Raw genomic sequence first — 23,606 nt, 5'->3', positions numbered from 1 at the left:
ATCATAGCTCACTATTGCCTCAAACTCCTGGACTAAAGTGATCCTCCCACCTCGCCTCCCAAATAGCTAGGACTACAGGTGCATGCTACCACAATAAGCTATTTTTTTTTTTATAGAAAAAGGTCTTAACTATGTTCCCTAGGCCGGTCTTGAGTTCTAGCTTCAAGTAATCCTTCTGGCTCAGCCTTCCAACACCCAGCCAAAGAAACTTTCTGTCTTTTTAAAAGACGAGATTACATCTATTTCATTTCATTTGATGAGTAGGAACATTTACTACCTTTCTAGTTTCAAAAACATAGGACAGCCAAATGAATAAATGTAAAAAGAAATTGCTGTATTTTTCAAAAAGCACAAAAGTACCTGTAAATACTTTATGCATAATGTACAAATATTATATATCTTTTTATAATGTTAAGTTCTGTCACCTTAGTTGTTACTTTAAATGTCATACTTTCCAGAAATAAAATCAAATCAAATGCTTCTAGCAGAAAACAATCTGTACAAATGTAATGTTATTGAAGATAACTTTAGTTCCATCCTCCTGAGTGTAAATTTTAGTAGTGTATAAGAGGCAAATTTTCAAGAATTATAAGTTATAGGTTGATATACTTTTTAATTGTTTGAAAGAGCTAAAACTGCAATGCAGATACATTTAACTAAGAGTTTACTTCGAATGTGACTAGACTTATCTACCAAAGAAAAAAAGAGCCTTGCATGGACTCCCAGCCTAGAGCTAGGGTATTGTGGCTAGTTCATATTGGGCCCATAGCCAGCTAATGGTGGGACCTGATTTAGGGAGAATCACTATCCTTATTAGGTATTCTAGAAATAAATAACCTTTGTGGGAATTAAAGTTCTTCCAAAGAATGGGAGGATGCTTTTTAAAATGACATTTGAAAGACAATAGGTAGCACAATTAGTGGCTCAGAATTTGGTGCCTCTTTGTTTTTCTCTCCAAAAAGCAAATGGCAGGAGCTCATTTTCATTAAATCATCTATCACACTGAACTAAGTAGGATCAGTCCGATTGTTGATAAAATCTTTCATTACTAGTTGTTAGTACTCAGAAGTAAGATCAAAGTCCATCTTCTCCTGTCTACAACAGTGTTGTTCGTTTCTCCCTAATCATAATCTTTTAAAAACATTGCTAATAAAGAGTAAAAACATTTCATTCTAGTTCATGTCCTACCTTCCAGGAAAAGCTTGGAAAGAAAGATCTCTTTTCTAGTTCCATTACATCAGCATATGCTACCTTGATAAAGTCATTTGAACTTTATTAGTTTTATTAGTGTCTTAATTGTTTTTTCAATCAGCAAAATCAAGTAGCAATGCTGCCTTAAAATGATATTGTAAAAATCGACTATGTAATACGTGCTACAGTATGCTTCAATTTTTTTAATGTAAAAATGCAATTAAAATAAAACCCCTATGACCTGTTTATTTAGAATGAAGATAGAATTGATTAGATGAGTTTTTAATAAACTAAATATATAACTGACCCAAGTTAGATTGCATTCATTGTTCACAGTATGAAATAGGCCTTAACCTTGAAATACATAGTAACTAACACATAGTAACTAACACATTGAACACATGTGTTCAATAAACACATTATTTATTGAACTAGTTTCCAGGAATTTTATTACAATTGCTTTAGACCAGTGGTTTTCAACCTTCCTAATGCCTCGGCCCTTTAATACAGTTTGCCACCCATAGGTTGAAAACCGCTGCTTTAGACTGTGTATAAAAAATATTTCATTGCTATCTGTATATTCTTAAAACTGTTGAAATCAGATTTCAGCATAAATTTGGAAACTAACACTGGACTTTGACCCACAGAGTCACTCCAAAGTTGAAGTAAATCAAGGTGTGAGGAACTTAGTAGAGGAATAATAAACTGACTCAGAGTTAAAATTAGGGAAATACACACCTCGAGTATCTTAGTAGTAACCCAAAAGGATTTCTACTCTGTGCTTCCTAGTAACTAAAGTAAATAAAGCAATGTTATCTGTTAAAATCTCCCATTGTTCATTATAAAAAGGAGCCAGGTGGCTTAGAAGAAGCAAAAATGTTTCTGGCCCTGCTGTTAGGGAAGTATGTCTTCTTTGGGTCTTCAGATTTGGTACTAAAAGAAATATGGTATAAACAAGTCCTCATCACCATTTCAATCATAAATTTAATACTGAGCTTCATATGTGTAAGAGGCCCTCACTATAGGCCAACGGCATAACACCACAGTATAGTTAAATGGTTTCCCTTCGGGGCTATAGTAGTGAAGACAAAGTGTATCATCAAACATATCGGAGGAAATGCTGGTCTAGACCCCATGATTGACCGTGTGGCCTCTACAGCTGTCTGTATTTAAATATTTTATATACTTTATATAAGAATTTATACTTTTTGGGCAGCGCCTATGGCTCAGTGAGTAGGGCACCGGCCCCATATGCCGATGGTGGCGGGTTCAAACCCAGCCCGGGCCAAACTGCAACAAAAACAAAAAAATAGCCGGACGTTGTGGCGGGCACCTGTAGTCCCAGCTGCTCGGGAGGCTGAGGCAAGAGAATCGCGTAAGCCCAAGAGTTAGAGGTTGCTGTGAGCCGTGTGACGCCACGGCACTCTACCCGAGGGCGGTACAGTGAGACTCTGTCTGTACAAAAAAAAAAAAAGAATTTATACTTTATACATTCTTTAATAAGACTTTAAAAATATATATATATATATATATATCTTCTATTTGTCTTAGCTTCAATTTCCTTATCCATAAAACAGGCATAATACCCACTATACAGAGTTGTGAGAAGAGGTATAAAGTACTCAAAGTGCTTATTAGTACTTTGCACCGTCATGTGGTGGGCTGTCAGTGAGCGAAAGGAAACTGCTTTACTACTTTTATTATTACGCCAAGTAAGGGCAGATCCAGACATATTTAAAAAAAACAAATCCATGTGGAAGGCAAAGTTGACATCCTTCCTCTTATGACAAAAGAATCTGTGACTCTCCTCTCTTGGCTAAATGGACACTCCATCTCAGTATACCAACAGAGTGAGGGAATGCCTACAGATATAACTAGAGTAGATGATTAAAAATTCTTTTAAAAGTTAAAATTTGATATAGCCAAAGCTGTTCTCACAAAGCATTTCTTGGTCTCCTCCAGGGTACAAAGAAATAAACTGTTAAGCTACAAAGCTTCAGACCTTGCATATCTCAACCTGGATATATTTCAAATTTTAATTCTTTTTTGTTTGTTTCTTGTTTTTTGGGGTTTTTTTTGGTCAGGGCCGAGTTTGAACCCACCACCTCCAGTATATGGGGCCAGTATACTGGGCTCCAGTATATGAGCCACAGGCACCTCAAATTTTAATTTTAAAATAATTTTTAATCACCTACTCTAGCTCTATCACCAAAATAATATACTCCAACAAGGCCTGGAATGAATTAAATACAACGTAAACCTCTAAGTGACTGAATTGGTTGGCTTACTTGATTTAAGTAGATGTAATGGAGAGCGTACATAAAAATAATTAGTATTTTAGAGGTGGGGCCACTTTTAGCTTATGTCAACAGGAAGCAAAATAGGTTAATATTTAACCTATTTTTCATAGCTTGGAAATATGCTTCCTGGTCATCTAAAAATGGTTTTACATTACTAAAATACAAATTAAAAAGAGAAACATAATCCTGAAATTATCTGATGTATTAAGATATCATTCCTGCTGTTGCTCAACACCATTGCAATTCTGTCAATTGCACTTTTGTCTAGAGCAAGATCATCAGAATACAGAGGCTCCTAGATGACTGCCTAGGGTGCTTTTTATATCACTTACAGCTGACGTAAATAAAAATGGAATTTTTTTGTCATTTATGTTGTCCTGGAAGAAAGTTCAGTCCTAAAGTAGGTGGGGGAAAAGCAGAAGAACATTAAAGCAGATTGACAAAAATTCTATCAGCTGTGATCATACTGACTATATTATCCTGAAATAAGCTTTGGATTTTAGTCAATTATTCATGGTAGCCAAAATTACTACATGGTGATATTTAGGTCTTACTAAATTTTAAATATGTTATATGCAGAAATCCTATTCTCTATAATCCTGCTTCTAGAAAATCAAGGAAAACTGACATTGTCATATCCAGATTATGACCTAAAATCATGTTGTTATTATTTTGGGAATCTAGACCTCATTATTATTCTCTAGCCACTTCAAAGATCTTATATACCAAAAAGAAGAGCCAATCTGACAAGTCAACGGTAGGAAATTGTCATAACACATTGTAGAATCTACACCTTTATGTATTTTTATGAAAAACAATTGTGACACTTATAGATATTTGTGAAAATATTGTAATTTATGTGAAGAAAATTTTTAAATTTTGTGAACTATGTTGTTTACTATGCTAAAGTGTTATTTGCATGTGGATAGGGGCTAGATAGACATATACAAAAATTATTGGATATGGGTATTGAATTTTTTTTTCCAAAAATGCTTTTCCCAAAAATATTCTATAGTTGTTTTTAAAATACTTTAGTATCTGGAGACAGTACAGTTGATTGTGGCTCACAGCTCTGACTTGAGAACCTCTTAAAAATTACACATACACACATACATGTGGGTCCAGATAGTGCAATTTCTTATTTTTATTTAAAACACACACACATATACAGGGAGTTCCAAAGGTTGCCCCTAAAGTTGCCATACATTGGGAAAATGGGAAATTGTAACTAAATGTACCTTTATTTACAAAATACTAATAACAAAATTTTACAAAGAGGTAGCCAAAACGTAGAGAACATTTTGCAAATATTTTGTAAAATTTTATAATGAATATTTTGTGAATAAAGTTACATTTAACTACAATTTCTCATTTTTCCTGTGTATGGCAACTTTAGGGGTGACCTTTAGGGCATCCTGTATATGTGAATCTGATTTTCCCAATACACTCAACTGATCATCTCTGTTGCTCCATTTGTGAAACCTTTCATCTGGACCATAAATCTTGCAACATTGTAGTTTTACGAATCAAATTTGCACACTTCAAAGATGTTCTGGTCAGACAAGTATGAGATATGATAGGGAATTGCAAATAGAGCAGTTTTCTGTCTGTGTAGTATATTAGTCTTCTGGGTAAGGCTTCTTTCAGTGTGTTGGTTCTGTTAGAACAAATTTGAAAAGCACTGATTTCAGTTTACCTCCTATTATCTACTGTGAAGTGGTCTTCTGTCTCATAGGTATGTATATTTATTAACTGGAAGCTCATTACTATAAGAATGAGCACGTTCCAACTACTTTCTGTCACCCAACTATGAGAAAGTTTTTCCTTTTTTTTCCCCTGAAATTGATTTCTTCACCCTCTTCCACTCAGTGATTCTATTCTGCGGTTATTCAGAACCAACCGAATACTTCCATGCAGAAGTCCTTCAGATTTTAATGATTGCTCATTTGTCCTCCAAACTATTAATAGGCATGTTACCATTCCCTCATCCTCTCCCCCAAGCACTGTTGCCTTTATGCGTTGTTTGCTTTATGCCAGTTGTACAATATACATTGGAAAAGCTGTGTTCCTGTTCTAGTTGTAAAATCTGCAGCGTATGCCATCTCTGGTATGCTTCTTCCTAACCCTGTTCTTTGTTTTCCCTTTATCTTAACCTAAATGTTGGTGGAGTTTCGTAAAAGAATGTGACTTAAAAAAAAAAAAAAAAACAGGGATTTTTGTCTATTAAAATGTATATGGTTATTATAAGAAATAAAAATCTCTCATATTCTTACTTCTAAAGGTAATCACAGGACTGGGCGCAGTGGCTTCTACCTATACTCCTAGCACTCTGGGAGGCTGAGGCTAGTGGATTGCTTGAACTCAGGAGTTTGAGACCAGCCTGAGCAAGAGTGAGACCCCATCTCTAAAAATAGCCGGGCATTGTGGCAGTTGTCTGTAGTCCCAGCTACTTGGGAGGCTAAGGGAAGAGGATCACTTGAGGCCAAAGTTTGAGGTTGCTTTGAGCCATAGCACTCTACCCAGGGTGAAAAAGTGAGATTCTGTCTCAAAAAAAAAAAAAAGGTAATCACAGGTAACATTGTTTTGTATTCTAGTCTATATATGAATGAGCAAAGAGACTTTGTTTTTTTTAATGGGCTCTCCTACTTTGAGGGTGAGGATATATCAAATCAAAATTCTAAGACTGTATTATGATTTATTTAACTTTTTATTCCGGGACATTTGGTTTGTATCCAAGTTTTCTTGCTATTCTGAAAAATGCTTTGAAAATACATTTGCATAAAACCATGCTCATTCTCTTAAAATGTTCTTAGAAGTAGTTTTGGGAGTAGAGTCAGCTGTAGTCCCAGCTACTTGGCAGGTTGAGGCAGGAGGACTGCTTGAGCCCAGGAGTTTGAGGCTGCAATGAATCAATAATGCCACTGTACTCTAGCCTGGGCAACAGAGGGAGACCTTGTCTCAAAAAAGAAAAAAAGAAGTAAATATGAAAATTGTCAAAAGACTTGACAAATGCAGACAATGTAACTTAATCACTTGTACCCTCATATTAATCCAAAATAAAAATCTTTTAAAAAGAAAATCAGAGCGGGGGGATGGGAGGGGCGGGGAGGTCAGATCAAGGAAAGGTAAATAGTGGGATCACACCTATGGTACATCATGCAAGGGTACATATTGGATCTATTAGTATAGAGTATGAATGTCTTAACACAATAACTAAGTAAACGAGATGAGGTATATATTAACGAGTGATGTAAGGGTTCCTAATTCTATGTGAAATCAGCACATTGTACCTCATAAATGGATTAATGTATACATGATCTATGTGTTTATGATTTAATAAAAAATACACTAAAAAATAAAATCATCAAAAGAAATGAAGAGGGCAGCGCCTGTGGCTCAAGGAGTAGGGCGCCGGTCCCATATGCCGGAGGTGGTGGGTTCAAACCCAGCCCCGGCCCAAAAAAAAAAAAAAAAGAAGAAATGAAGAAATTTAATGTTTTTGATACATAATGTCAAATTGCCTTCCAGAAAACTTGTCAAGTTCACTTTTTATTGAGTTTGTATGTAGATATTTAAAATCAAACCAGCCTCATCATTATTTTCATCGGACAGCAGTGCCAGTAATCACTTTTAAAAATTATGTCTTTCAGGCGGCGCCTGTGGCTCAAGGAGTAGGGCGCCGGTCCCATATGCCGGAGGTGGCAGGTTCAAACCCAGCCCCGGCCAAAAGAAAAAAAAAAAATTGTGTCTTTCTATGCAGATCGTTGTTTCGCTCCTATAAAATCAAAAATTTTACCTGGGATTTTCCTCCCCTAAAATCTTTTTAGTGATTGTTCTATCAGACATTCTTCCAGAATACCTATTCCTGAAGTGTTCCTCAGTTCCTTGCCTGAAGTCACCTGCTTTTATTTATATGCCTTTTCTCATTCCTTATAGCTAAATTAGGTGTTGGAACTTAAGGAAAGATGAAAATGTTACCTGTGTGCCCATGGCTTTCAGTTTCCTACTGTGAATAGCCAAGCCTCTTAAATAAAATGTCCTCTGCCTCTGAGTTCAGGGGCAACTGAGATATCTCTGCTGCCAAAAGATCAAAATAACGAACCCGGTTAATAGGCCCTCCAAGGATCTTGATAGATGGATTGGCTCACAGGCATCTGAATTTTACTTCTATTTTTACAATGACCAAAGGCCACCTTGGTGTCTTGTGCCACATCTTTTCCTTAGAATAATAAAAAAAGAAAATTGGTGGTGCTTAACTAAAAAGGGTTCCCCTTCCTTCCTTATTGCACGCACAAAATTGTCAAAGTAATAGTAGACATAAAGAAAAAACTGAAAATTGTCTTTGTATAGGTATACTTTGATTTCATGGGTATAGATTATAATTTCAGTTTAAATATAAGCTTTAAGGTATAGTTTGATTCTCTATGAATAATGGTCTTATTTGCTCATGTGCTAGTAAATAACACTAATATCTAAGACCTGGTTTTGTAGTAGAGGCATTTCCGCTTGAATAGGAACATCTGATTAGCAACAATATAAATAATGTATGGTAGGCTGCAAAAGTGTTCTTTTAGAGGAGTTGACCTGTCCTGAGACATTTCTAAATGTTATAAAAGGAGGACACTTGGTAAAGGGAAATACATATAAAATTGGCTTAAGAGAGAACATAATAGAGGAAATAAGAGAATAAAAGTACACTTCAGGTTTCCAAGTACATGTAAAACATACAAAGGCAAATTTGATATATCTAAAAACTGTTCTTTTACTAACATGACAAAAATAGAAATATTTTTAAAATTAATAGTTTTGGGATGGGTGGAGGGAGGGTAATTGGTGGGGCCACACCTACGGTGCATCTTACAAATGTAGAAACTTACTAAATGTAGAATATAAATGTTTTAACACAGTAACTATGAAAAAGCCAGAAAGGCTATGTTAACCAGTTTGATGAAAACATTTCCAATTGTATATAAAACCAGCACATGGTATCCCATGATTGCATTAATGTACATGGCTATGATTTAATTTTAAAAAATTAATAATTTTGTAACCTAAGAACTTGAAATGTGTTTAAAGCAAATAAGGGACTAAATTTTAATTTTTATTTAATTTTAGATACTTAACATTTATTAGCCATATGGAGCTAGCTGCTACCATTTTGGAGAGTGCAAATGGAACATTTCTATCGCTGCTGGGCCAGACGGAGCACTTCTGTGAATCAGAATGCTTTAACTTATATAGATAGATCCACAGGTCTAAAATACTAATACGTGGTGGCAGACCCTTTGGAACCCCACCTCTTACATTTGTTTTCTATATTCTCCTCCTAAACCACTTCCTTATTTTCTACCCTCTTCTTAATTAAATCCTTTGGCAATAGTTTTACATGTGACACCTTCCATTCACTTTCCTTCCCATTCCTCGTTTGCAACTTTGATTCAACACATTTGGTACAGTGAAAGTGAGCAGTTCATGGTGGATCGTTAGATTTAGGGATGGGCAAACAAGAATCAAGGCAAAACTTTTGCATCTATGACCTGAGTAGCTAGGTGGAGCAATTTCCTCAGTATTGAGATAGTTGACCATCATTAATCCATGACTCCATTATCTAGCAACTCCTCTAGATCTCTGAGAGTAGGAGGCATGGGGGGACTGTAGATTCTCTCCTAGGGAAAAATTTATGTGTATCAAATACAGAATTTTACATATAAAAGTGTATTCTAGGACAAAAATCACAGCCTCGTGGGGAATGTGATACCTCAGGGTTCTACCCTTGGCTTCATTATGGGATTGTTCAAATTATTTATACCTCTGAAATTACACAGAATAAAATTGGTTTTAACATATATACAAATTCCCTTTGCAATATCTGGCACAAAAGACAGAGAACTATAGATTCTTTTCAGAAAATGGTTGATTGGTGAAAGGAAAAAACAATAATCTGATATAATTCTTTGTCTTGTACAGTTTATCAGAAGCACACCTAATTATTGTAGAAGGATTTTGTCAGAGATACTCTTATTGGCTTATAAGTGCAAACCCTAAATCCTAAGTGGCATTTAAGTTCTTTAACATATACCTATATGTTAGTTACCTATTGCTTGCATATCAGATTACCCCAAAATTTAGCAACTTACGATAAGAGTAAACATTTATTGTCTCACATAGTATCTGTGGGTCAGGAATTTGGAAGCAATCTAGGCTTCCAAGAAACTCAGTGGGTCAGAGTCTCTCACATCATACTCAAAACATACTCAAAACATCAGCCAGGGATACAGTCCTCTCGTTACTTGGCTGAAGTGGAAGATCTACTTCCAGGACAGCTTATTCATGTGGGTAGCAAATCTGTGCTGGCTGTATGCAGGAGGCCTAAGTCACTCACCATGTGGACCTCTCCATAGGGCTACGTAAGTGTCTCACATCGTGGCAGCTGACTTTCCCTCAACCAAGTGACCCGAGAGAGAGCAAGGTGGAAGCCATAGTGTCTTTTATATACTTGCCTTGGAAGTCACACACCATTATTTCTGCAATGTCCTATTGGTTTATACAGGTTAGTCCTATTTAGAATAGAAAAAGGACTACATGAGGACATGGACACCAAGCATTGTGAATCATTGGGTCATCTTGGAATTTGGCTATAATACAGTGTCTAAAGTTGCTCTTGTACCGTCCTACCTTGTAAATTCCCTTCATCCCCACCCAACTCCCAAAACTAATTATTCTATTTCCTTTTAAGTCCATTCTTGGTTTGGGGAGATTTTTTGTTGTTTGTTTTCTGTGGTACCATCAGAAGAGTAAGTGATGGGCATCGGTTTCTAGAAAGCTTTGCAGTCAGTGAAGTGTCAGCTCTGTGGTTGTTTCCAGAACACTCATATTTCTGTATACCCCATCTAAACTGTTTGAAAGTTACAATTAAAATAACTGTTCTCTTAATTCTTATTATAAATTTGCTGTTATGTTTTTTGGATTGGTTTGTTTGTTTGTTTTGACAGATTCTCACTTTGTTGCCCTCAGTAGAGTGCCATAGCATCACAGCTCGCAGCAACCTCAGACTCTTAGGCTCAAGTGATCTCCTTGCCTCAGCCTCCCGAGTAGCTGAGACTACAGGTGCCCGCCACAACATCCAGCAATTTTTAGAGACAGGGTCTCACTCTGGCTCAGACTAGTCTTGAACTCATGAGCTCAGGCAGTTCACCCATCTCGTCCTCCCAGAGTGCTAGGATTATAGGCATGAGCCACCGCACCCAGCCCTACTGTTCTGTTTTACTATAATCATTCTTTCAAATTACAGAAATGGGCTTCCAGAAATCACACTGGATTTTGTTAAGGTAGATCTAAATGAAAGTCCCCTTAACTTCTTTTCTCACTTTGCTAGGACATCTCTTCTCTTGTCCTGTAGTGCCCATAAAGGTCAGCATTCTCCTCCTGTGTCCCCTCTGTGTTTCACTTTCCTAGTTGTTAGCTGTATGGTCTTGGGCATATTACTTAATCTCTTTGTGCTTCCTTTTTCCTATTTGTAAAATGAAGGCAATAATTGTACCTGTTCCTTAGGGTTGCTGTGTGAGCTGAAGACACACCTGCAAAGTACTTCGTTAGTTATCTGGCATATTTGTAACCCACGTGTCGTCACTGGTATTTACACATACTGTGATAGTGATGATGGTTATTGGAGTTACACTAGATTTAAATGTATGTATTGTAGACATCTCATTCACATTTCTGTTTATTATACAGTTTCTGTATGCCAGGTACTGTGCTAAGCATTTCATAGTCCATATTTCATAGGCAAATGATATTACCATTTCATCAATGAGGAAATCATGGGGTAGAGAGGTTAAATAATTTGTTGCAAAATCACACAGCTATTAAATTATATAACTTCACATCATTCTTATTACTACATAAATGTTTGTGGAACTAGATTAGATTTCAGAAAGATATATCAGTATGAAGCTGAGAACATCTCAAGACGAAAAACAAGAGACTATAGAGTGAATTGATTATTCGTAGTTGGGTCCTTTGTAAACAAGCTGATCTTTTGCAAACAAGATCTTTAAATGCCTGCCTAGCATCACTTTTACCAGTGCATATGTGAAGTGAAGGAAGTGTAAGGAGAAGTAAAATAAACTTTTCTGCTTTCATGAAGTCACTGTTTAAATGCTGGAGAAGAAAAATTATAGAAATTATAATAAACATCTAAATACAATGATAATTTATCAGAATTCGAAGTTTTTCACTGTAAAAAGCCCATATTAATTCAGGTTCATTTATGTAAAATAAATTTATAGAATGATAGTAGGAACAAAATAAATACACCAAGACGTGTTTCTTGAGTTACTTCTAAAAAGGTAATAATCTGTGTTGCTTTACTTCCTCCTGCTTGTTCTTGAAATAGTTTCTTCCTGGCCACCTCTTGGTCAACAACTCTTAACTTTACCTGGGCAAAGGGCCAGTGCACTTACCATCTGACCATCTATACGGTGAGATTGAAAACGTTTATGAAATTAGCACTGTTCACTCAGTAAGTAAAATGGCCTATTGAACCTACTAGAACTTCACTTTTTTTGTTCTGTTCCTCCTCTCCCCCGACTTTGTCTTCTGTTCTTTTTCTCAGCAAGGGCATATGTGATTTGATTTTAAGTAGAGCTCATTGCATCAGGCAAAGGTTTTTTTGATGAATGAGTACAGGTCTGTGACTTCAGCTATCAGGGATACTTATAAGCAAAATTATTAGCTGTAAAACTTTTTTCATCAAGTGATTTGGAATTCAGAGAAAATATGAGATGGATGGAACTTGAGTGTCTGTCACATTCTCTTGTTCAGAAAACGAATTTGTTTCTAGTTATATGGTCACTTATAAAAGCATGTGCTTTTTGTTCTGATCATATAAGCAGCCTTTGAGTTTATCCAAGGAAGGGGAGACTGGTTTGGTAATATCTTAAGTGCACAGACTGTAGGCAGTGAAAGAACATCTGCAAATCAATAGTTAAATAAGATTTTGCCAGAGAAAAAATTAACATAAATGGGCTGGTGGTACTTACTGATTTCAGCCTTGGCTGGTGTAAGTCAGTGTAGTTAATAGCTGCCCTAGCTGCTAATTGTGCTGGTGTGTGTACTGATGTAGTGGATAAATAGATAAATTCCTGATGATTGGTTGACTCTCTGAAATACTAGAAGAGACTAGAATGACAGTTCTGCCATCATCTTCCCATGAATATAATGAAAGGGAATTTCTCTTTGATGATAATAATGCATAGGTTCTGAGTGTCGTCTGGAGCACGGATGGAATGCTACAATGAACATGTTTTTGTCAGGAACATTATAATTCAGAAGTAACACTGGTCTTCCGGGTTTTCTCTGGAATGTTGTTTTTTCATGTAGCCTATCCCTGAGTCATGAAAACAAACATTTTTTTCCTTGGAAGAATCTATAGCCTAAACAGGAATTGATATTGGATTATTAATGCACAGAATTTGGAAGATCACTGAGAGTAAAATTTCCTTTAAGCAGGGCATGTCTAAGGAAAGCCAGGAGTCGTGAATGAAATGTTAGACATAGTTACACGTAATTACCTGCCTTTGGTGAGTAGGTTTTGTATAACATACGGTCTCCTGCCACCTGTTCATGTGTCATCCTGATAAATTAATGTGACTCAGGCCATGGGCCCTACTGCCATCATGTCTGCACGTATTTACATGATGGCAGGATTAGAAGCAACTGTAAGTGTTTCGTAGGAAATTAAATGAATTAAACAATCATTCAATTTAAGAGATACTCACATTTCTTCCCCAAAGGCTGGGTTAAATTCATATAAGGGCAGACTATTTCGGGGGGCAGGAAAATCTTGAATTTAGGAAGGAAATAGACCAGGTGCCAGGCCTGGTATCTTAGACCTGTAATCCCAGCACTCTGGGAGGCCAAGGCAGCCGGATCACCTAAGCTCATGAGTTCAAGACCACCCTGAGCTAAGAGGAGACCAGCCTGAGCTAGAGTGAGACCAGCCTGAGCTAGGGCGAGACCCTGTCTCTAAAAATAGCTGAGTATTGTGGTGGGCGCCTGTAGTCCCAGCCACTCGGGAGGCTGAGACAAGAGAATCACTTGAGCCCAAGAGTATAAGGTTCCTATGAGATCTGGCTATGAATGCCATGGCAACAAAGTGAGATTGTCTCCAAAGAAAAAAGAAAGGAAATAACAGTTTTTATAGAGTGGCTTTTGAAATGATAAACTGAATAGCTTATCCTTTACTGAAGAGTTCCTTTGCATTCTTGGGGTCTTTTGTGTCTCTAATTAAAAAATTAAAAGTAGAAACATCCAGGACCAATGTTGCATTGAGCCTTGACATTGGTATCTATTCATAGGACATGGGAGATCTACATATCTCTTCAGTCCTAGAAAAACAAAAAACTTAAGCCTCTGCCTTTTGATGTCTAAACTTGAATGCCAACAGCAGTATGGCTCCTAGGAAGTAGCCCACACCAGTCAAGCCACCTCTCTTGCTCAAGTCTTAGCATGAAATGTTTGGGAGGAAATTTGGCCAGCAGTACATTCCTAGTCATTGTATGTGATAAACAAGGATGCAACTTGATTGCCAACTGAAACAGGAGCCAGTTGCCTATACGTGTTGGAAGCCTATCTGCACACAGTAAGATGTCCACTTAAAGGTTCATTGGTGCTGTGAAATAATAATAACAGACCTTAAAAGGGGGCAACAGCTAGTTGTAAAGTTGTACATATTTCCAAAGGATTAGAGCAATTCCACGCAGAAAGAAATTCAGATTTCTTACTGTTGACCGCTTTTGAAACAACATTCTGGGTAATAGCTCAGAAGGCCACACCACTCACAGTCTTTGGTTGAGGCAGTGTACTCGTTCTCTTTGGGGTATTCTAACATTGCTCATGCATTCTCTTGGGACTCTCAATTTGTAGATGCTAATGCTGGAGACCGTGGACAGACCAATAATGCCGCTTCTGCGTCAGCTTCCAACTCCACCTGAACAGTTCCCGAGCAGCCAGCTGCACAGGAAAAACCACCAGTTACTTGAGTGTCACTCAGCAACACTGGTCACGTTTGGAAAGAAAATTAAAAAGAGAAAAAAAACCTGTTCATTTTAGTGTTCAATTTTTTTATTATTATCGTTGTTCTTATTTAACCTTGTAAAATATCTATAAATACAAACCAATTTCATTGTATTCTCACTCTGAGGGAGATCCAAGGGCTGGGAGGGGTTTTGGGGAGGGGGAAAGCGGAGCACTAGAACATACAATCTCTCTCCCATGACAATCTTTTCTTTATCAAAAGTCTGCTGTTGTATACTTTAAAAACAGGATTCCTGCCTCATGCCCCTTCCAAGAAGAAAACCTTGTTCTGTGCTGAAGGTTTTTTTTTTTAACTTTGTTTTCTTTTAAAGTCTAGTGTAAGACTTTGGTATAGTGCACAGCTTGAAATTGGTTGGGAGCTTAGCAGGTATAACTCAACAGGGACTTAAATGTCACTTGTAAAATTAATCCATATCCTCGGGTATTTGAAGGCTTGCCTTCAGCATGTTGGTGGCAGGTGTGGCAGACAGAAAAGGAAACGTGTGTCATTCATAACCTAGGGAAGTAAAGTTTGAAACTCTGAGAGGAAGATTCTTAATTGATTTATGAAAGTTTTGTTTTGCTCTCGGTCAGCACTAGTGGTAAAGAGGCTTGTATAGAGGCTGCCGGGGAGGAGCAGCTCAGAGGACTCTGGCACACATGCTCTTCAGGTGGATCTGTTTGCCTGACAAAGTTCTCTGCAAATCTTAGCACAGTTTTAAACTAGTGACCTAGGAGGAGATTGCAAATGTTTTTAGCAGGCCACTGTGGCTGCAGAGGTCAAAGGCCAGTGAGCCCAGAACAAGGGAACAGGCCAGGAACATATCTCACCACTGTGAATGAATTTGTCCAGATTTTTTTCTAAAGTTGCTTCCCTTGGAAAGATACACTTAAGAGAACATTATAGTTAAATAATGTGAACTGTAATCATCTACTGGTTTATTTTTCATATTTTTAATTGCAAACAGAGCTTATGTAAATTGTCACAGTCTATACATAGTTCTAATTTTAAATCCAAATCTAGAATCTGTATTTAATTTCAGCATTTTTTAACTTCATGCTTTTTACATTTATTTATTGATGTATGTCAGGCCATTATGATTTTAGATGGTAGAAATATTAAAAACTACACATCAGAATGACAAACAATCACTTGTACCTGCTGACTTTATAGGAAAGCTGATTATATAAATGTGTGTATATATGTTATATATACATATATTCAATACTGCCTTTTTTTGTCTACAGTATCAAAATTGACTGGTTTAAGCGAGAGAAGAATTGTTTCCACCCACACTTGGTTAAGAGTTTTTTGTTTATGTTTTCTTTGTGTATCAGTGAATGGTGTAAGAATCAGTCTCTGTTTTTGAAGAAAAAGCAATATTCCTTGGAAAGCAAGGAGGATTGAAGGATTATGTTTGCCGTGAAAAAATAGATTTTCATGACTAGTTTGTTTTATACTTTTAAGGTTGGTATCTATGTGGGCCTTATATACTCTAAAATGAACCTTAGTCACCTTGGTGCTTATGGGCCATTACTTGACCTATGAATCTTTAAGGCACAATCAGTTGTACTTTACATTTAAAGGTCACTTGAGTGATGGCCACCTTTCCCTCCTTCCCCACATACCTTCCAAGGTTAGCTGATAACTGTAGGGCTGCAGAGCTAAGCCCTAGGTTGTGTGTAACTTTCCTCCACCCTTCTCATTGCCTCCTTGGGTTAGGTTAGGGGGTCTCACCCTCCAGGTGGTTTGGAAGTAGAGTCTCTTGGCAGCCCTCCTGCAGGCCCTGGTACCCTGTCCTGCTTCTTAACCATGTGTGTGTGACTCTGCAAGAGAGTTAACACTGCCTGCTGAAGTGAACCAACACCCAGAAAGACAACTGTGAGCCATCTTAGTTTTCACTCATTGTTTAAGCTCTTAGGCCACAAAAGGAGTTTCTCAAACCTCTGGTTATATCAGAGTTCACGAGAAAAGAAATACTCTCAGTCAAACTAAAACAAACAAATTGAATTTTACGTTTTACAAAGTGCTTCATCTGAGAGCAAATTAAGATTTGAAAGAAGTCTGAAATCAAAGTAGCAGCATAATTCCTTAAAGGGATTGGCTTCGATAGACCATTTTCAGAAAGGATTTATAAGGAATCTGAAAAGACAGGTCTGTGATAGAGAAATGGATCTGCTTTCAGATCAAACTGCCCAAACGTTTGCATACAGACACTACTCTGGATTTGGTATGCATGTCAAAGTCCATAAAAATCTGTGCTTGTTTTAGGAAACAGCACCCCCCCAACACACAAATGGGGTATGAGAAGAGAGAAAAGCCAGAAGCTTTTCATGTGTGTGTGTGTGTGTATGCGTGCGCGCGCTAAGGTGTGTGCTTTTTTTCTTTCTCAAAAATCATGGTGGGATCACAGAACTCTTTTATACAAGTGAGATCCAGGTCTCTGAATATCTTTTTGTAAATAATAATAATAATAATAATAATAAAAAGCTCCTCACCAAATTCAAGCTTGTACATTATATTTTCTTTCAGTGTTTTTAAGTTTTATTGTTTTGTATGTAAATATGTGGACCCAGGAACTGTTATTAATGAGCAAAAAGTTACTGTTCAGGGCAGTGATTCTGTTTAATAATCAGACAAAATGTAGACGAGCTTTTTAAAGCCATATAGTTTTAACTCTGTACAGTAGGTACCGGCCTGTATTATTGTAACAATAACTCTAGCAATGTATAGTGTATCTATATAGTTTGGAGTGCCTTCGCTTCCATGTGTTTGGGGATTTTTTGTTTTTCATTTCAAAATTTTTAATTGGTTTCCTTTATCCATGTCTCCCTTCCATCCTCTTTCCCTTTGAAATAATAACTCACTCAAACAGTATCTTTGCCCTTCCACCATTAAGTTTCAGTGATACCATGCTCAGGAGTGGGAAGAGGAAACCATATTCATAATCTCATTTCATTCATGCCCTGCCTTTGTTTTGGTTCTGAATGTTTTGTTTCCTCCTCAGTAGCAGTGACAGGTTTCATTTCATACTTAGTCCATTCAGAGACTTAGTGTAGTGCCAGGGAGCCTAGATCTGGAGGATACCGAATAGATTAGATTTTGCTCATCTCTTCCACAAGCCCTAACCATGGGTCTTAAAAACAGCAGATTCTGGGAGCCTTCCATGCTCTCTCTCCCCCTTACCTACTCCCCTCCCAAATGAGAGAGAGAGAATTGTTTTTTTATACATTGAAGCTTCTTAATAGTATTGGGTTTTGATACATCGGCGGTCTAAAATGCCATAGTGTAATTCCTAGCTGATACTGCACGGAGAGCCGCCATGCCAGAGGGCTGTTGTTTTAACAAGGGAACTCTTAACCCATTCCCTGCCTGACATCTCTACCCCTGTTCAGTGAAATGTCATTTTAATTTCCTTTTTAAAAATCAGTTTAATTCTTACCCATATGCCCAACATAAAGACCTTTTTTGAAAGAAAAAAAATAGAAAGTATTTGTTTTGCCTCCAAGTACTCCATTGACAATGTCTCGAATAAAAGAAAAAACAAACTTTACCAAACCAAAGGTTGCTATTTTTGAAACATCATGTATTCATTCCAACAAAGCAGAAGACTGCACCTTCTTTCCAGTGACATGTTGTGTCATTTTTAAAGTCCTTAATTTTTAGACACATATTTTTGGTTTGTGTTTTAACAGTTTATCTAACCAGTCATCTTGTCTGCACCAATGCAAAGGTTTCTGAGAAGACTATTGTATTCTCTATCCCTGTGGATACAAAGACACTGGCATTTCATTTATTTTTCCCTTTCCTTTTTAAAGGATTTAGCTTTGGAATCTTCCAAAGAAAGTTTGGCCAATGCCAGATCCCCAGGAGTTGGGGGTGGGGTGGGGGGGGTGGGGTTCTTTTTTAAAAACCAAAATTGTGTCTAATTCTTTTTGTTCATGTTAGTGATCATCTAATCACAGAGCTTAACTCTTTTCTCCCCCATATAAAAAAGTAAACATGCTTTACAATAAAGTCTGTCTTTCCTGGTAGAAACCTGAGCCACTAAAAATAAGAGAGACAACTAGAAGCACAGTAGAGTTCCAGAGTGAGGTCTACCTTTGAAGGCTTTGAAAGTAATCCCTGGGGTTTGGATTATTTTCATGATGGTTATGCCTTTACATTCAAATTTGTTGCTCCGTTTTGCACCTCCGCAATAAAAGCAAAATGACAACAAGTACATAAGGGGTTAGCTTAACAAAGTAGACTTCCTTGTGTTAATTTTTAAGTTTCTTTCTTATATCTGTCTACAGGCAGATACAGATAGATGTATGAAAATCTGCTTGCCTGTAAAATTTGCATTTATAAATGTGTTGCCGATGGATCACTTGGGCCTGTACACATACCAATTAGCGTGACCACTTCCATCTTAAAAACAAATCTAAAAAACAAAATTTATTATATATATATATATATAAAGGACTGTGGGTTGTATACAAACTATTGCAAACACTTGTGCAAATCTGTCTTGATATAAAGGAAAAGCAAAATCTGTATAACATTACTACTTGAATGCCTCTGTGACTGATTTTTTTTCATTTTAAATATAAACTTTTTTGTGAAAAGTATGCTTAATGTTTTTTTTCCCTTTCCCCATTCCCTTGTAAATACATTTCGTTCTATGTGACTTGGTTTGGAAATAGTTAACTGGTACTGTAATTTGCATTAAATAAAAAGTAGGTTAGCCTGGAAATGAAATTAAAATTCGTAAGTGTGTGGTCTTTATTTCAGTACCCAACCCTTTCCTTCACCCTACCTATTTTGCCACTGAAATATGTAGTCACATCATTTTCATTCCTCTAATTTGGGAAATATGAATCTCTGTTATAAAAATCAAGGTATGAACACCATTTCTCATTCCTCCCAATGATCTTACTCTACTGTGTAGCCTCAAGAGGTGCAGCCTCCATCTTGGAAACCTTTGGATTTGATGCAGAGGAAGCTTTGCAGACACTGCTAGAAAAGAAAAAATATCACTGAAAGGGACAACTTTTAAAAAGTGTATAAGCTACTGTCTTTGATTACTGTGTTCATGGTTTGGTGTAGTTGTATTTTCTTTTAATTTTCATCCTATTAGTAATGGTCGTCAGGGGTCTCTGTTAAATATATGAACACCACGAACAGTGGGGCTGTACCTCCCAGGTAACCAACACAAGTTGTGTTTGAGTCTGCTCATTTCCAATACTGGATGATGTATGTAAACATGTTATGTCTCTTAGTGGAAAAAAAAACATTTTTTAGGGCTGGCTAACTGTCAGGCCTAATTTAAAGACTAGATATAAGGTCATGTGACTGCTGCTTCAATAAAAACAAATTTATATTCGATAAAGTCTGGTCCTCTATTTATTTAGCATGGTGGTGGGGTTGGCTAATTCCACCGACATGTAAAATAGTTAAACACATTTACCAGTAGGGGTAGAGCTGGGGAGGATTGGATCAGCAAAAACAGAAATGTTACATGTAGGATGGGCCTCCTGATGGAACTGGAGTACATTAGTTTTTGACTCAGTGCTATCTTGTGTAGGTCTGTCTTAGCTGTTTGAATTGGGATTGAGTTAAAACAATGTTAAGTGTCCCGCCACATCCTTTTACCTTAGAATCCTGAAGACTATCTTTTTTAGTTTCTGGCTTTCCAAAAAGTTCTGACCAACAACAGTCTTTTGGAATCATGTTTCATGGGGATGTTAACTATGGGTGTCATTTTGGAAAGGTGCTAGGGAGTACAGAGATATGTTTGTAGAAAAAAAGTGTCCCAATGGTCAACCATTGCTTAGGCATAGGAATATTTCACCCACAAATCAGCACCATCAGATTGATAAAAGCTGTGGGTATATAAACAGGAAGCAACCAGAGAAAAACAAGCTGCTGCGTAAGTTAGCACAAAGGCACACAAGTTGTCAGGAGATAGGAAGGGATGGCTAGTCTTAACACGTGCTGCTTCTTACATAGTATTTTATCCAGACAGGAGAGGGCCTGGGGCCAGGCCTACCCACTAGATTTGTCAAAGTCAAGACATCAATTAGACAAGGTCTGGGCCAAGTAGAGAGGCTGATGAGTAGCTCCAATGGGGGAGTGGAAGGTGTGCAGTAGCTTACTTAGGTGTTTTCCCCTGAGCTTTAGAAGCTGATGGCTTAGTCTCAAACGCTCTAGGAGGGGAGTAATGAGGGGAAATACAAATGTTTGAGAGGAGGAAAGCTGAATTTTGCTCCTGGTTAGACCCACAAGGCTGCTATAAAGAAGTGTCTTGTGATGAGCTCTTCGGTGCATCTAAACTGAGCCTTTTTACTTTCAGATTATGATTGGTTTTTATAATCTCTATAAATCAGATGTACATATTAATTCAATGTTTGGAGAACTGCCTGGGTTTTTTTAAAATCAATATGGCAAAGTGAAAGTTTACCCTACATCCTCTCACCTTTCCATAGCCTACATCTAACACCAGTTCAGGCTCTTCAACAAATAGCACACTAAAAATTATTTCAGTGGGGTAGGGAAAATGTATATGCTTTATGAATACAATTGGGTGAAATTTTTATTTCTAATTATAAATAAGTCTATAATTAGATAAAACTCCTGGGAGCAAAAGCCGCATTGAGTTTGGAGAGAAGAGCTCTTTCCTAAAAACAAGTGCTTTCTGTATCTCCTTGATGTGGAAAAGGTTGGAAAATCAGAGGGCTGTCACAGAGTATGTTTGCTTTGCTTTGCTTTATTTTATTGATGATTTACTATGTTCTCAAAGTTTGATCTGCTGCTTATAAAATGATAAAAAGCTAAGCAATTATCTGTTCCTTAAAATTCAGTTTACCTTGTAGCAATGAAATATCAGACATTTAAAATTAATTAAATTACATTTTAAATTATAGAATGTAATACTTGAAATTTTCATATAGAGCAGTCGTTTTATAAGTATATGAAGTTAAAGAATTCATTTTTATGTTATTACACCAAACGTTTTCAGATTTTTAAAGGGAAATAAGTAGTAAAAATACCTGTGCGAGTGTGTGTGTGTATTTGTTTCCCTGCCCCCACATTATTTTCTCCAGAGAAGAAAGGCCAAAAAAGTTTACATCTCTAGCCAAAATTTAATTGCTTAAGTCCCATTGCCTGGATTCGACATTACCATGGAACATATTTGCAAAGCCTAGCTCTTAAGTATGAAATAACTTTATATATAATTAAAGTGTAATTTGTGAAAAATGCAAAAACATTTTTATTCACAAATGGCTCTAAACGAGACACTTTCATACTCTTTAGCTTTGAGAATAGATGTGTACAGAGGACTGAAAGGTGCTGAAAATGGTTCTGTACTAGTATGTTTATTGTCAATATAGCCTTGTCACACAGCACCCCACCATTGCAGCCTCAGTAATCCAGGTCCCATTAGATGAGGAGCAGATCTACCCACACCAGGTCACACATGTGCACCCATGGCCCTGCCCTTCACAAACTCCTGTCCTAGACACTTGCACTTGTGGCCTAGATGTCCCCAGAACCCCAGCACAACTCAATGTCCACACAAAAAAATTCCTTGAGCTTTTTTTGTCACTCTTGGCGTCTCCTTTTGATCCAAGTTATTTGTGTTTCTGCTTTGTTTTTTTAACTATGAACTCTTTGAGGTTAGGCTCTATATGTGAGTCAGCACTGTATACCCCACAGCAAGCTGATATTATTGGTGTTTAATAATGTGTTTGAATGGATGCAGAGACACAGAATGACATGCCCAAAATGTGCTCATGATATTTGATGCAGGCCACCTGGCTTTTGTCTAGAAAATACTAATACTAATACAACTGCTGATGAGCACAGGCCTGGAACCCGCTCAGAATAGGAGGCTGCAGCTTGGGAATGAGTGGGAAGCAGGAGACCAAGACTATTAGAGGCAGCAGCAAAGAAGCTAATGAACTTGGGTCCAGGGCTATCAAACCTCTTTTTTTTTTTTCCAGTTGCACATTGGAAGAAGAAGAGTTGTCTTGGGTCATACATTAAATACACAAACGCTAACAAAAGGGGATGAGCAAGAAATTTTAAAAAAAGGTCCATGCATAATTTTTGCTATATCTGACACCTCAGATAAACAAAACAGGCCTCAAATAATCCACATGGCCCACAGGCCACAGGCTGGACACCCCCAACAGTTGTAGACTTTCAGATGACCCAGCACCACCTGCCCTTTTCTTTCCCCCATCATGACACTTTACTTAGATCTGGGGATTTCTCCTCAGACCATGGGGCCTTTGCTAAGGGGAGGGCAGCCTTGTCTTTCACAGATGAGCCTGAGCTACAGGCCAGTATACTCTCCACAGACTGATCTGAGCACTAGGAGGACCCAGTTCTCTTCCTGAAAAAACACTAGCCAGCTGTGGTCATAGCAGTGAGTTCCCTGGAGAGGCAGTCTGGTCATTGCTGGCTATCAGTGGTGTCCATCTGTCTAGGCCCAGGAGTGGCGACTCGGAGGTCTCTGTGTCTGGCGGCCCAAGGAGATTCCACCCAAGGGGTGCTCAGCCATCTGTGATGCTGAACAACTCCTGCATGAGCGGGGTGGCAAAGGGGTGTATGTCCTGGATGCGCAGCAGCCGCTGGGTGTGCTGGGCGTTGATGCTGCGGAGCTCAGTGAGCATAGCCATGATCTTCAGGAACAGGAACCTGTATGCCAGTCAGAAGAAAGGTTGAGTCTGCAGCCCTTTCCCTGACCCACCAGCACAAGCGCTGCTCTGAAGCTGCATAAGCTTAATCCCAGGACATCTGGGTCAGCCAAGAGTCAAGGCTGGAAAGCACTCCTTAAAGCTGCATATCAGTGGGGGAGGGGTGGCCACGGATGGTTTGTTTTTGTGTTTCTGACCTGCTCCCCATTGGTTTGCAACTATCAAGATTTTTCTTTCAGGGTGGCGCCTGTGGCTCAGTGAGTAGGGAGCTTGCCCCATATACCAAGGGTGGCCAGTTCAAACCCAGCCTCTGCCAAACTGCAACAAAAAAATAGCTGGGCATTGTGGCGGGCA

At 37.8% G+C, this 23,606-nt stretch overlaps 2 protein-coding genes across 7 annotated transcripts in view; one reads left to right on the top strand and one right to left on the bottom strand.

Moving 5' to 3' along the window:
- Positions 1-19,935, top strand: part of GSK3B (glycogen synthase kinase 3 beta) — a 236,684-nt gene extending 216,749 nt beyond the window's left edge. For both annotated transcript variants that reach the window (XM_053564177.1, XM_053564176.1), the window contains one exon: positions 14,418-19,935. In XM_053564177.1, coding sequence (XP_053420152.1) covers positions 14,418-14,485 — 68 coding nt within the window. In that variant the 3' untranslated portion in view covers positions 14,486-19,935. The remainder of the gene's footprint in view (positions 1-14,417) is intronic.
- Positions 19,936-20,061: 126 nt separating this feature from the next.
- NR1I2 (nuclear receptor subfamily 1 group I member 2) overlaps positions 20,062-23,606 on the bottom strand; it is a 52,951-nt gene continuing 49,406 nt past the window's right edge. For all 5 annotated transcript variants that reach the window (XM_053564178.1, XM_053564179.1, XM_053564180.1 and 2 more), the window contains one exon: positions 20,062-23,253. In XM_053564178.1, the coding sequence (XP_053420153.1) occupies positions 23,109-23,253 (145 nt within the window). In that variant the 3' untranslated portion in view covers positions 20,062-23,108. The remainder of the gene's footprint in view (positions 23,254-23,606) is intronic.

Source organism: Nycticebus coucang, chromosome 16 (assembly GCF_027406575.1).
Source record: "Nycticebus coucang isolate mNycCou1 chromosome 16, mNycCou1.pri, whole genome shotgun sequence".
Taxonomy (NCBI): Eukaryota; Metazoa; Chordata; class Mammalia; order Primates; family Lorisidae; genus Nycticebus; species Nycticebus coucang.
The sequence above is the reverse complement of the archived record's forward strand: the minus strand, read 5'-3'. Positions and strand labels throughout refer to the sequence as shown.